At 39.1% G+C, this 13,400-nt stretch overlaps 1 protein-coding gene across 1 annotated transcript in view; it reads right to left on the bottom strand.

Annotated features, from left to right (window-relative positions):
- Positions 1 to 1,044: 1,044 nt before the first annotated feature.
- ek1 (eph-like kinase 1) overlaps positions 1,045 to 13,400 on the bottom strand; it is a 57,417-nt gene continuing 45,061 nt past the window's right edge. Inside the window, exons 12-17 of the mRNA XM_056738212.1 lie at positions 9,733 to 9,794; positions 8,213 to 8,422; positions 7,984 to 8,133; positions 6,941 to 7,134; positions 5,190 to 5,327; positions 1,045 to 4,294 (exon numbers count right to left, since the gene is read on the bottom strand). Coding sequence (XP_056594190.1) covers positions 4,201 to 4,294; positions 5,190 to 5,327; positions 6,941 to 7,134; positions 7,984 to 8,133; positions 8,213 to 8,422; positions 9,733 to 9,794 — 848 coding nt within the window. The 3' untranslated portion in view covers positions 1,045 to 4,200. The remainder of the gene's footprint in view (positions 4,295 to 5,189; positions 5,328 to 6,940; positions 7,135 to 7,983; positions 8,134 to 8,212; positions 8,423 to 9,732; positions 9,795 to 13,400) is intronic.

The following is a 13,400-nucleotide window of genomic DNA, read 5'->3' as shown; positions in this document are numbered from 1 at the left end:
CCAAAGTAAATGCAGCTATTTTAATTTAGCATAAATAGCTGCTGCCATTCATTTTAAACTGTCCTGGCTTGCCCTTATTACTGTGTCCTTGAAGCAATTCCAATGAGAAAAAACCCTTCAACTGACACACCTGAAGTTAGTCACAGGTTGACCATAAGAAAAACATTGATCAGTTGAATTATTCACTAGTAATTTTGAGAACGCTATAGTACTTTTGATGTTTTAAAAGTTTGTTATTTTTTGCTGAGGTCATCATTGCATCAATACGTTTCTCAGGCATGTGCATATCCACACATCTCTCCAATTCAAACAAGGCAAAATTAATAAATGACTCATATACAACATAAAGAAACTCTTTGATCTTTTACGAGACGGACAGTGATGTTTGGCGAATAAAAAAAATAGAACAGCTGGGAGAAGCTTAAACTGGGAGATTTTTTTAAGGTGGAGCAACACTCTCTGCCATTCAGAGAAGCCCTTCCAGATGGTGGCTCAGTGTTTGAGCCAAGCATGATGGGAATAGTAAAGACCTGAGCTGTGTTTGTTTTCAGTTAGCATGGATCTCACGAGCATCTCCTGGAAGAAGCAGGAGACAAGCCTCTGACAATCTGTTTACCTGTGTGTTTATTCACAGTCGCCCTGGGGAGTCTGGCTTCTAGATCTGTCGTCTGGTGACAGATGTTCGATGTTTTCTTGAGAATTGACCTTTCCTTCATAATATTTATGTAAAATCGTAATGCTCATTCATATTCGAGTCTTTTAGTTTAAAAAAGTGACACAAATATTTGGAAGCAACCTTGACTTCTTTCATGAGAGCCAATTTTTGTGATCAAGTTTCCTCAATTTTTATTTTATTTTAAGCAAAATATTTTTTCTTACAATTTGACTCAACTATTTTTGTAAAATCTATTGTAATGTATGCTTGTGCTCTCTTTAAAAAAAATTACTTTTGGTTCGATGTTTATATAATGCAAAAAATCCTGCTTTTTCACAGTCACTTGTTTCCCATAAAATGACTTGAGTATAGCAGACAACCACACAATATTAAAAATATTAACATATTTATTGGACACAATGTTTAAAATGCATACAATTCAACAAGAGCTTTGTAAAATAACAGTACACAAATGATCACAATGTTCAGAATTCAAAATAAAAATGCACAGCAACGTAGAGGTAACATCTTCAGGTTCTGACTGAAGGCTTTGCTTAAGTCGATGCCTTAGTGACTATTAATAGAGTTTTCTGATCATTGTCTCCATTACTGATCATGTACAAGCCAAAAAAGCTTTTTACACTCGCGTCTGAATTGCTTCCCTTTAGAGGTGGGTTGTAATATGCATTGAACGCCACAAGACCGATATTGCAGATTTGAATGAATGCTGTAACCACGCCATTACCCGTAGCCAACACTCCTGCTGGCTAAATACAAAGTGATTTACAAAGACTGCTTGCAAAATAATCCAACAAACTTCTAATACTGCTGTTCAGACTTCTCAGTTTAACTGATGACATCCAATCATTAAATATATTCCATAAAGCACTTTACACTCTGTGACTGCTGTAAGAGACGTACAAACCTGGCTATCGATATTTAAATACTGTGTTTAAAATCGACTGAAATGTCTAAGCTAGTGTAACTCCATTCCTAGCCCATTTTTTAAATGTCTTTCCCTACAGTATACAAAACACCTGATTCAAGCTGTCCATCTCCCCCCAAAATAGCCTTGTCTGACTTCATGCGGCGGTGTCCAGACAGATCGCCGTGTGACATAACAGTAATGCAAGAGTGATTTTAAAGCAAGCATAGTCATCTACTCTCGCAATTGTTGTAGATGTCTCCCTAATAAATACAATAATAAGTGGAGTTGAATAAGGTTTTATATAAGGAGACATCTATAACATGGGGGGGTGCAAGGACTGGATTGAGTGGTCCTGATGCAACGTGCAGGTAACCCAGCAACCGGAAGTGTGTAAACTGTATGATATCATCAGAATGAAACACAAAGAACTGCATTATTTGCAAAAAATCAGACTTCGAAGACTTCGAAGACAAAAACAATACTGCATTGAACTGTAAGAGATTGAGTGGAAACGGCATTTGTTAATGGCCGCATTTTGTTGCCTTTGTGAATTAGAAAGAAAAGAAAATAAATAGATTCATGAATGAAGAGTTTGAGATAGAAGGGCTCATTAAATTATTGACTGTTATTGTCGCCGCATGGGAAATTATAGATTTGAACAGGCACATATGTTTCAGTAATTTGACGATTAGCTCTTAATTAAAAAATGAGTACAGGACAGAGAAGATGTGCCTTGACTTTTCATCAATAAATATTGAACCCTAATTCGAAGAAATACACATTATTCGTTATCTTTTCAATTTGATTGAACTCCAAAGGAATTCTTAGAGAGTCACAAAATGAGAGTTTAACACTGCTTTAGACGGTTTCGGTGCTAAGACCATAAATAATATTAAAAAAAAAACATCTGTATCAATATCTCTAACCAGAGTGCTCGGGTTGTGCTATTAATATTGTTTTACAGTACACAAATGGTTCGCAATGCTTTAATGTGTAGTAACATAAATAAAAAGGCTGAAATTAAAACAAAAAGTGAACCCCTCTTGACCGAACATCTGATGATCTGTCAGTTTTTGCCATCTTGAAGCGTGTATCTGTGAAAAATAAAAATCCTGAGAATGCTTAGCTTTTCCGCAACACCATAAAGCTAATTTATCCGTTACATTCTACAGCCTCACAATCTTTGCGTGTCCAAAGCTAAAGTTGAAGGTATAATATAAGAGTTACGAACTTAATTTACAACTGACAAAACCTTTGAAACACTAAGTCATTACTGTACAAATACAATAACAAACACTGTACAAAATCTCAATTTCTACCGCCGCACAATCTTCGCTACTTATTACTGTTACACGTAGCCATTTCAGAGTGCAAAACAAAGCACTGTCATTACACATGGGAAGATAAAGCAGAATATGGTCTTAAAGTACCAGCAACATGGAAATATTACTGACACTTTTTACAATATGAAATAATATGGAAATTTCATGGTCGGAAGACCATATTGAAATGTAATATAAAGGTGCCGACTGCTCTGTAACCAGTGGAGCTCGACACTAAACAGGATCCAAGACAAACATACGTTCTACAGTTCACCATGTGCGGTTCCATCAACACCAGGACGATTTAGGATTTAGGGATGTCGTCCCTCTGATTAAACGCTCAAAAATATTCCCGTCTCCTTATTCCATCAAAGCAACGAGGCGTAGACTGATGATGAGAAATATGCGATGAAATTAGAAGAAAAGCCACATCAAACAAGAACGCTCTCCGCATCGCCTTGTTGAAAAAGACGAGTAAAAGTTACAGCAACCGTGAATGAAAGATCTTATTCAAGGTTCTCGGTTGTGATGTCTGCCCTCTTTCTGACATCGACCATCCGTCCTCTTGAGTCTGTGAGGGAAGAATTACTTCTCCTAAGAATTCAGATGTCAAGAGCTTGAAAAGGTGGGGTCTCCAGATGTGTCACCGCGTGTGACATTTTCCACAGATGCTGCCGAGAGCAGATTCAGGGGTTGAGGAGCATCTCCGGTATAAATGTGCTTTGTATAAAATTGCGTGGTTGTGGAAGAGCAATCAGTGCTTCATTGCTTTATGCGACCGGTCTTTCAAAGCCTTTCTAAACTATCACCATGTACACAAGTCTGCAAGGACATTTTAAAGAACAACTACCGTTTCCTTCCTGTTCCAGGTTCAGTCCGACACGACACGTTCAAGGGCGCATTCATATAAAAAGCATCGCTTGCAAAACAGTTAAAGATTCACAAGACACAGTCGGTGTTTCTTCAAGGTCTTCTGTACAATGAGGAGTGGAGCGTGATGTTCACAGTGCTGTGATGTCACATGGTGTGGGTTCTCGTCCTTGTTTTCCCGCTCTCCGAAAGATCTCAACTTTTAAGTGGTGTGAATGTCGACAATCTCCGAGCATCGAGAACGATTTCCAATCTCAGAACACTTCTGGATGCTGATTATATGAGGAAGGTATTGTAGTGCCCTTTCTCTCAGGGCTTATAAACTTTAGTGCTGGTAGAGATAAGACAGAGTCAAGTTGCCTCCATGTGGCACAAACGCTCGTGATCTCCTCAGTGGAAGAGGAATGGGTCTAGGGTGTTGGGGGCTATACTTGCACCTGCTGTGCTTGAAGACACTGGACGCTGGAAAGGATCTTTTTCTGATGGCCCGCCAGCGCTACTCCCATCTTATCCAGTTCACTGTGGTAGAAAAGGAGGGTAGGAAAGGGAAAGAGCCTTTGTGAGATCAAGTCTGACTCTGAAACAACAGCATGAACGAACCCAGACGGCTTTGCTGGTCTAGCTTGGTCTGGTTTGGATAACTGGCTGCCAGCTTGCCAGACTAGCTAGTCCTGTTAAAGGGATAGTTCACCCAAATATGAAAATACTTGAATAATTTACAGACCTTTGTGTCATTTTCAAACCTGTATGACTTTCTTTCTTTTGCAGAACACGAAAGAAGATATTCTGAAGAATGTTGGCAACCAAACAAGATTGAGCCCCGTTGACTTCCATTATATGGACACGAAACCACTAAGAATTTGGCAGAATATCTTATTTTTTGTTCCACAATCTGTGATCTACCCTTTTGTTTAGATAGTTAAAGTTTACACTTAAGTTTCAGAGAAATGGGGAATATATTCAAAATAGAATGCTAACATACATCGATTTGTGCATTGACAGTTACATATACATGTACTGTGTGCAAACTTTGTGTACATACGGAATACCCAAATCAACCACATTTTCCAAAATGTGCAGTAAAAACAGAACACGCTGCACAAAATACGCTCTCCCACAATGCAGTGCACTCAACGTCACCTTCAATTTCCAATGTAATGAGTGACTGAAGTAATTACAGCCGTGGTTTTTAACTTGTTATTTGATCTGACTGCCAAAAGCGACATTTATGAAAATAAAAGCAACTCACTAAGCTTTGTTCAAACTTCCAAATGGAAGTTAATGCATTCTGTTTCACAACATTGGCAGAGTACAGTATATACTGTACAGTATACAGAAACCACTAGCATTGATTCGAGTTTTAAAATGAAACAAAACATTTTACACTGAAAAAAGACCTCCAGCAGTTGTTTACCTGCAACTGAGGTACAGAACAGAGTCCAAGGTAACATAGCCGGAGCTGGAGAAGTGTTCTTTGTACTGGCCCATTTTTATCAAGTCGAGCCAGTCTCCTACTGTGCTGACCCCAGCATCAGGGGTTGCTGGGTCCTCCCTGTGGTTGGACAGAAAATAAAAAAATTAAGATTAAAATGTTATTTGCTTTAGAAAACAGGATATCTGTAAACTTGGAATAAAAATGTATATTGTGCTAAGAAAATAAACCATAATTAGCCAATTATAATAAAGGTTTGTTACATAAAAATCTTAAAGGGATACTTATCTCCAAAACCGGTCATGAATTACTCCCCCCAAGTTGTTCCAAACCTGCATACATGTCTTTGTTCATTTTAAGACTAAGAAAGATATTTGGAAAAATGTTAGCAACTGGGACATTGACCACCATGGTAGTCAAAGACGCCCAAGTACTGTTTGCTTTCCTTAATCCTTCAAAATATCTTCTTTTGTGTTTAACAGGACAAATATTTAAAAGAATTATCCTAGTAGTATATGACGTCCCAGAAATGTCAGTTGCAAATATTTTTCCAGATGTATTTATTTTTGTTTAACAGAACAAGACATGTATACAGGTTGGAAACAACTTATGGGTGATTAAATGATGAAATTGAATGAAATGATGTATGAGTATTTCTTTACGTTTTAAAACTAAACAACTATTCTTGTTGCAAGAATTCTCTACTTATATCTATAAAATGATCTACGATACAGGCATTTGTCAAAACATACGCACAATGATTATTTCACATGGGCATGATTTTATAAACAACTTCCTTTATGTGTTCCTGCAAGTGTGCGTGTCACAGATTATCAGTACTTTATCTGGCCTAGATGTCACACGTTAAGCTTTCCAGATCCAGAAGGAAGCCAGATTGCAGAACAAACCACATCTCTATCTGTAGCAACAAACACAAGCACGAGTAATTTCAAATTTCTAAACCTATTTTATTTAATGGCAGGGACGCAGGGCAGGGACTTCCCGGTGGTTTGTGGGAAAATGCAGCTTGCACATTCGGCTTTAATTGTGGCCAGCGCTGGCTAAACAATCCAGTCCTCCATCTGCCTCCGATTTTGGCAGCGCTCGAAATGCGGCAGTGGGACAGACAGGCAATCAGATATCAGCCAAGACCACCCTCAACCCCTCCCGATTCAGAGTACCAGACACGAGAATTGTGAATGTTCAGACTTACATCTGGCTTCAATCGAGGATATCTTATCTGTTTCATTTATTCTGAATTTATTGGATTACCGTAAAAAGGAGGATCACACTTATTCGAGAAACATCAAAACGCACAAGTCATGATACATATATATATATATATATATATACAGTATGTACTAGGGATGGGGAGGAATGAGAGATTGTCAGCCAAGTTTACCAGCCACGTGTTACATCAACCATTGTTCTACATCACAAATGTATTTTCAAAGCAAATATCAAGCAGGCCATTGTATCACATGCTCAAAGGCTGATCATTCCTGTGCACAGGTGCTAAAACACATGCTGACACTGTAAAGTTCAATCTGATGTGATATTTTGCCTACACTAGGAATGACGTTACTATGATTTTTTATTGCCGAAATAATCGAATAGGACTGTAATGTGCCGAGCAATTCCCATCCCTAATATATATACACAGACAAATAAACCACAATACAAACCGATTGAGACTCTATTGAAATGTAATCCACACGAGTCATTTGACTCACCAGACTGAAGTGTTGGCCAGCTGCTTCAGGCTGCTCGGGTTCCGGATCAGCCTGTCCAGAGTGTTGACAATCTCTCCGAATTTCGGCCGATCGTTGCGGCTCTTTTCCCAGCAGTCGAGCATGAGCTGGTGTAGCACAACGGGACAATCCATCGGTGCCGGGAGCCGGTAGCCTTCATCTGTAGCTTTTATTACCTAAGGGGTTGAGAGAACGTTCCACATTAAACATCATACATTTATTAGCTTCATGAATACTGAGTGGATTTATGCATTCGCTTAATGCATTTAGCTTTTGTGTGAGGTTGGATTAACTCCATTTTTATCCGCTTGCGACCCGGAAAAGAGCGTGCGATAATGTTTGAGAGTGTCTGTATTGTAGCAACGGAGAGTGAGTTTAATTTTTGAAATGATACCGCCCGTAAGGAAAAAATAAACTAGCTTGATGCAAACATCCGCAGCTTAACCGTTGCCTGGAAGACTGTAAATGTCGTAATGCATGATTTCCCGTTGCCATGGCGAAGGAAGGCAGACAGATGGATTTGTGGTTCGTGCCATGGATGGAACTTTCAGATTCTGTTCCCCCGACACAATAAAAGTGCATCCGCTAAAAAGCATGCAAACGTTTTAGTGCTCCAGCTTAATGCGACGGGTATACAGTCCCAAATCATTCCCAAATGTCTCAATCGCTCTCTCGTACAATCTCTCTCTCTCTTTCCACAGCAGCCTCCAAAAATCTCTTCCCAAGGTGAAAATGTATACATAAAATGATTCAGACGGGGGAAAATAAGCTAAGAATCGACCGCCATGGATTCAAATAACCTAATTTGAAAGTTGCCTGTGAACTGAAATCTGGAAAAGTTCACCCTGTCTATGAAAATCTTTTTACTTTTGAGAGATGAGAACTACATTTTTTCCCACAGTTCCAGCTGTGTTTTTTATTTCAAATGGATGGAGATTCGCACATTTAAGAAATATGTTACCTCACAAACCTAGTTACGTTTCTTTATTGGTTTGATTGTAAAGAGAAATTCAGCTTTCACTCACATCCTGATTGGACATTTCCCAGTAAGGTCGCTCCCCATAGGATATCACCTCCCACATGACAATGCCGTAACTCCAGACATCACTAGCTGACGTAAACTTTCTGTACGTGATGGCCTCAGGGGCTGTCCATCGAATGGGAATTTTTCCACCCTGAGGGAACAATCCCACAAAAACAGGTTAGACATAGACAGCAAATTTGGCAAACACATAAGTTCTTTGTTTTTCGTACCCGTGTTGTGTACGCCGCTTCAGGATCGTCCTCCAACACTCTCGACAGCCCAAAATCAGACACTTTACACACCAAGTTTCCGTTCACCAGTATGTTCCGCGCTGCCAGATCCCGATGCACATAGTTCATTTCGGAGAGGTACTGCATCCCCGCGGCTATGCCTCGCATCATCCCCAGCAGCTGGATCACTGTGAACTGCCCGTCGTGTTTCTGCACATAATGAAGAGTTCTCGTGTCAAATCCTGCTCCCCGTGGCAATATTTCTGCCGTCTGCAACCTCGGTGGATGCCGGCACAGTTGGCCAGGTCTGAATTTGTCTCATGAGTAATCACGTAATTCATTGGCTTCCTAATTAAATGTGTTGCTGGGCACGAGCTATTAACTGCAATGAATGTGTGTTCATTCAGCGTTTTTAATGCGAGCGATGGGAAATAAGTAAGCAACTAACCATATTATGATACTTCATTATAGTGAGGTACAATGATTGTGCGAGTACATCTGACATCATTGTCATGTGACCATATGGATTGAAACAGCGGTGTGTGATTGAGTGATGCACATGGACATGTAGCTGTGGGGTAGAGTGTTTAGTAATAATAATAAAGTAGGAAATTATTGCTACTATTTGAAAGTAATCAGATTTGATTTATAGATAATATTTTTTAGCCTTTGCAAATAAATTGGGCATACACATTTTAAATTTTCCACAATTAGTTTTACATATTTTTGTAAGGCTGTCAAACGATTAATCACATCCAAATTTAGTTTGTGTGGACATAATTTACTGTGTGTCTGTGCATATTAATTTTGGATTTAATTTTTGTTAAATAATTTATAAACATATATACTGTACCTACATGCAGCTAAAAACGTAAATACATATATTTAAGAAAAATATAAAAATGAATTAAAATGTATTATTTACATTATAGATTAATATACACAGTACACAGATATATTTAATTGCGATTATTGTTTGACAGCCCAATTTTTTTATTTAAATGTAAATGATTTCCTAAAAATAATTTAAAAGTCTCTTGACATGACAGTTTTTTTTTCTTTCTCTGAATTTTTATGGAACTTCCCTATAGAGGCCTTCTTCTCATTTCAGATGATAGCAGACACAAAAATATATTTATAACTTTTAATTTTACCCCTATCCTACCTATTTCTTCATCCCTAGATATCAGCCAAAATATACTGTACTGTTCTCGCCCCTCCGAAAATTGTCACCACATAACCAATTAAAAAAACTTTCATCTCACCATCTTAGGAAAAAATGAAATGTTTTGATCAACAACTAAGTTTGCCTGCTGATTTAATTTTCTTCATCCGTAGTGAGGAATCACTAACCGAGAAGGATGAGGAAAAAACATGCAGTGAGACGTGTGAACCCGAACAACACGCGAGTTGTCGAGCCCAATGTGTCAGAAGCATGCATTGTGTGCCTGTGATATTTCACAGCATTCCCTTGGTGCAAGTTGGCCTTCATCATCTGCCGCAAAATAGAACATGCTCACCTTCAAAAACGTGTCCAGAGATCCATTTTCCATGTACTCGGTCACTATCATCACAGGCTTACCTAAGGGACAGAGAGAGAGTAAAAGAGAGTGAGAAAGAGAGCAAAGACAAAGTGTGAAAAGCAGAGAGAGGGAGGCAGCGAGAGAGGGCGTAAAAAATTGCACAGGCGAGAAAAAAACAGCAGAGAAAGGCTGCCGCTTTGTGTCCTATATTTAATTCATTTTCAAGTTGACAGAGAAAAACACCCGGATAAAAAGAGCTGGCCCACCTCTCCACTCCTCCCTTCCTTCACAGACCCCCGTCCCTTTTCCGTTTCCTCTACCTGCTGCCTGTTACTCATACTGACAGCCCCTAATCAAAGCGCTCAATAACAGTCAGGCAGATAATTAGAGCGAGCCGTCCACTGAGAATATCTTTGTCCAGAAATACCTAAAATGATAATGAGTTCCTTTAGGAGTGGAGCTGATGGAGGGGTGGGTGAGAAAGGGGGAGGAGGTGCTTAGGGGGTGATTAATTGCCTAGGGGGGGTGGAGGAGTGCTGATGAAGAAGCTTAGAGGGGTGTGGAGATCTGTAAATGGGTAAAGCGTTCACCTTTCCGCGATGCTGCAAACACAGCTGCGAGAGACGTATCGTGAGAGGAGAAGAGTTCGCACCTGTGTTGCACAGTGTGATTAAAAATTCTTCACTGATTCCACCTAAATAACAGGCTGTCAATCAGGAAGACATTTCCCCCCCCACATGTGACAAGGAAGAGTACATGCTAATCCGCCCTGATTATCAGACATGCCTGACGAATGTAACTCACGGCAGACGCGTTCACCTCGGGACACCAGACACACTTCAACGCAGAAACCTTAGAGAGCCGTGTACATCTCACAACTTCAAACACTTCTTTCTACAGTTCTACATTTGAAAACAAGTTTACTATTAACAAGATTTTTTCTCACTATTTATGGTGAAATGAATTTCGAACCCTGTCTCTGAAAACCAAGCTACAGTCGCATTATGTTTAATTATTAGATAATGATTTTGATGTCAAGCATTAATTTCACTTTGATTTCAATCTTTGATATGACCTTACACAATCAATATTAAAGATATCAAGGTTGTATAATCATAGAATGTTCTTTAAATTGAAAACAGCAAAAGACTGAAGCTGACTTAAACAATGAAAAATGTAGGGTAATATATGCGACAAATTGGGGAAGTTCAAGCTTAATAAATAAATGTTGCACTTTTATGTAGACTCTTTTTATATACATTACTTACGATACAAAAGACAATATTTTGAAGAATGTAGAAAAGCTAACATTCTGGGGCACTTTTGACTACTATTGTACTATTGTAGTTAATCGTGGCCAAGAGCTTTTTGGTTAAACGCGTTCTTCCAAATATCTTTCTCCGTGTTCATCAGAACAAAGAATGTGTACAGATTCGAAACAAATCGTGGGTGAGGAAATTATGTCAGAATTTCAATTTTTGGGTGAACTGCCCCTTTAATTTTTTTTATATAATCAAACTGACTGTACAAGTCAATTCAACCTATTGTAGTCTAACGTTTCAATTGATTCACTTATTAAATTAAAGTGCTGTATAAACATGACTGATAATAATATATCATTTATATATATATATATATATATATATATTACATTTATAATTTAAAATAGTATAAGAGAAACTAATCTTAATAGTTCGTTTTTTTCTAAATTCTTGCTGTCACACCGTAAGACACTACTGGCTCTTGCCCATTTATTTTCTCTTCGAACCGATCTACCCGAAAAAAACACATTCCCACATAACTGATCTAACTAGACCTGATAAATGTCAAAATCTCTTCTCTCTTCGTAAATTCGAGCTGAAAGACAGGAAGTCTACACAAAAAGTGACTTTGAGTCCTTGAGGACACAGGTCCTATAAGAGCACATCTGCTGTCAATTTCTAAACACAATTTCAACCCGCAGACTAGAGAATTGTTGGCGAGGCTACAACCAGAGTCAATGAATTCATTATAGGGACATAATCTCTATTTCACCAGAGGACAGAAAACCCAATTTAATCCAATAAAACCCCATTCAACCCCATCAAGCTATTTATAGCACCCATCCCTTAGATATTGCCGTGGTTTCGAACTGAATTGGACTCACAGTGTTTGTCCGAGCTGTCACTGTAAGTAAATCACCAGAGCAATTCGTCGCGCTCTTCAACGAAATCTCTCGACAAGCATGGCGAGGGATATCAAAACCGATCGTGAGTTAACTTGCCGTCGCGGGACAAATTACTTTGACGGTGAGCTAGTTGGACAGCCTGGTCTCAGTTCCTCAATCTTTGAAGCCTTGATTGCATCTTGGCCAACAGGATAAACATATAAAACATGGCTCCCTGAAATTGTCAGTGTTTGCACATTCAGATCACGCTGACCATTTTTTCTGAACTCGATAGCTATATAAACTGTTTCTAAGTGGCCGATGGTGTCTTTGATAAGCTGGTCAATAAAATGAACCAGCTATTTATCCATACAAGCAGCTTTGAAAGTGATGGATGTTGCACAATCAGCTGGCCAGAGGTTTTATGAGCGCTTCAATTAGACCGCATTCACACATACTCAAAGGTCCGTGATTGAAACAAAATGATAAGCAGATTACACCCCATGGTGGGCCGATCTTCTCTAAATGTCTGACTGCACTGGAAAGGAAGCCTTCCTTATAATTATGGTAATTATCTTACCACCGACGAAAAGACAACGGAAAATGGATAAACCGCTAAAAGATACATTCGTGGACGTTCCCGGAAACTAGATTTGTATTAAATTGCGCATTAATATTTAGTTACTGTACTTTTCATTATAGTAAAGCACCCATTGTTTCCAACAAAGCAATATATTCAATCATTTATCTTCTCAAACTCATCTAATGTTTACGCCACTAAGTCAAACTTTTCCTTCACACTCAGCTGAAACGGACCTCAAAATACGAAAGACAAAATCAGCAGCGAATTATCAGATTGTAGACTCAAATCCGCAAATCTGATGGTTAGCTGCAGAATGAGTTTATAATAGAGACGATGACAGCTCTATGTTTTCGTAAAGATGAAAGGAAAACGATTTGAATGAGGCGTTAAGGTCTATTCTCCTGCCATTCTCCAAGACATTTGCATTACAAAAAGTTCAATCATGGTCTAATTTTTTCCGTCTGAGGTGGTAATGATAGAGAAACGCTCCCGAAGCTGCGTTACGTGACAGATGCTTTTCGTATTACATCGCCGAAGTCTTTGTCTTTATCTCGTGGGCGCTCCATCAGGCGGCACAAACGTACGGCGCCTCTTTAATGCATCTGAGGCCGGCCCCATCAGCGCTGTGATTACTCCGTGCGTGCGTGGAGGGGGTTGGAATGACAGCTGCTTCTATAACGCAGCGAGAAGGGTCGCTGACCTCTCCTCTCCCTGTTCCCTCTGCCATCAGGCTGATCTGTGACCTGTGAAATTACTCGGGCTATCATATCACATCCAATCAGCGGAGGATAAGAATGTGTTCTACGCACACACATGCTATTTTGGTGATAGGAAGAAAATTGGGAATATATGTGATATGATCTGTCAAGGTGTCACATTTGCTAACCGTACACTGAAGTAATGTGAAAAAATGTGCACTGGCATTTTTCTCAGTGC

Source organism: Triplophysa dalaica, chromosome 23 (genome assembly GCF_015846415.1).
Source record: "Triplophysa dalaica isolate WHDGS20190420 chromosome 23, ASM1584641v1, whole genome shotgun sequence".
Lineage (NCBI taxonomy): Eukaryota > Metazoa > Chordata > Actinopteri > Cypriniformes > Nemacheilidae > Triplophysa > Triplophysa dalaica.
This window is presented reverse-complemented; position numbering and strand designations above follow the sequence as displayed.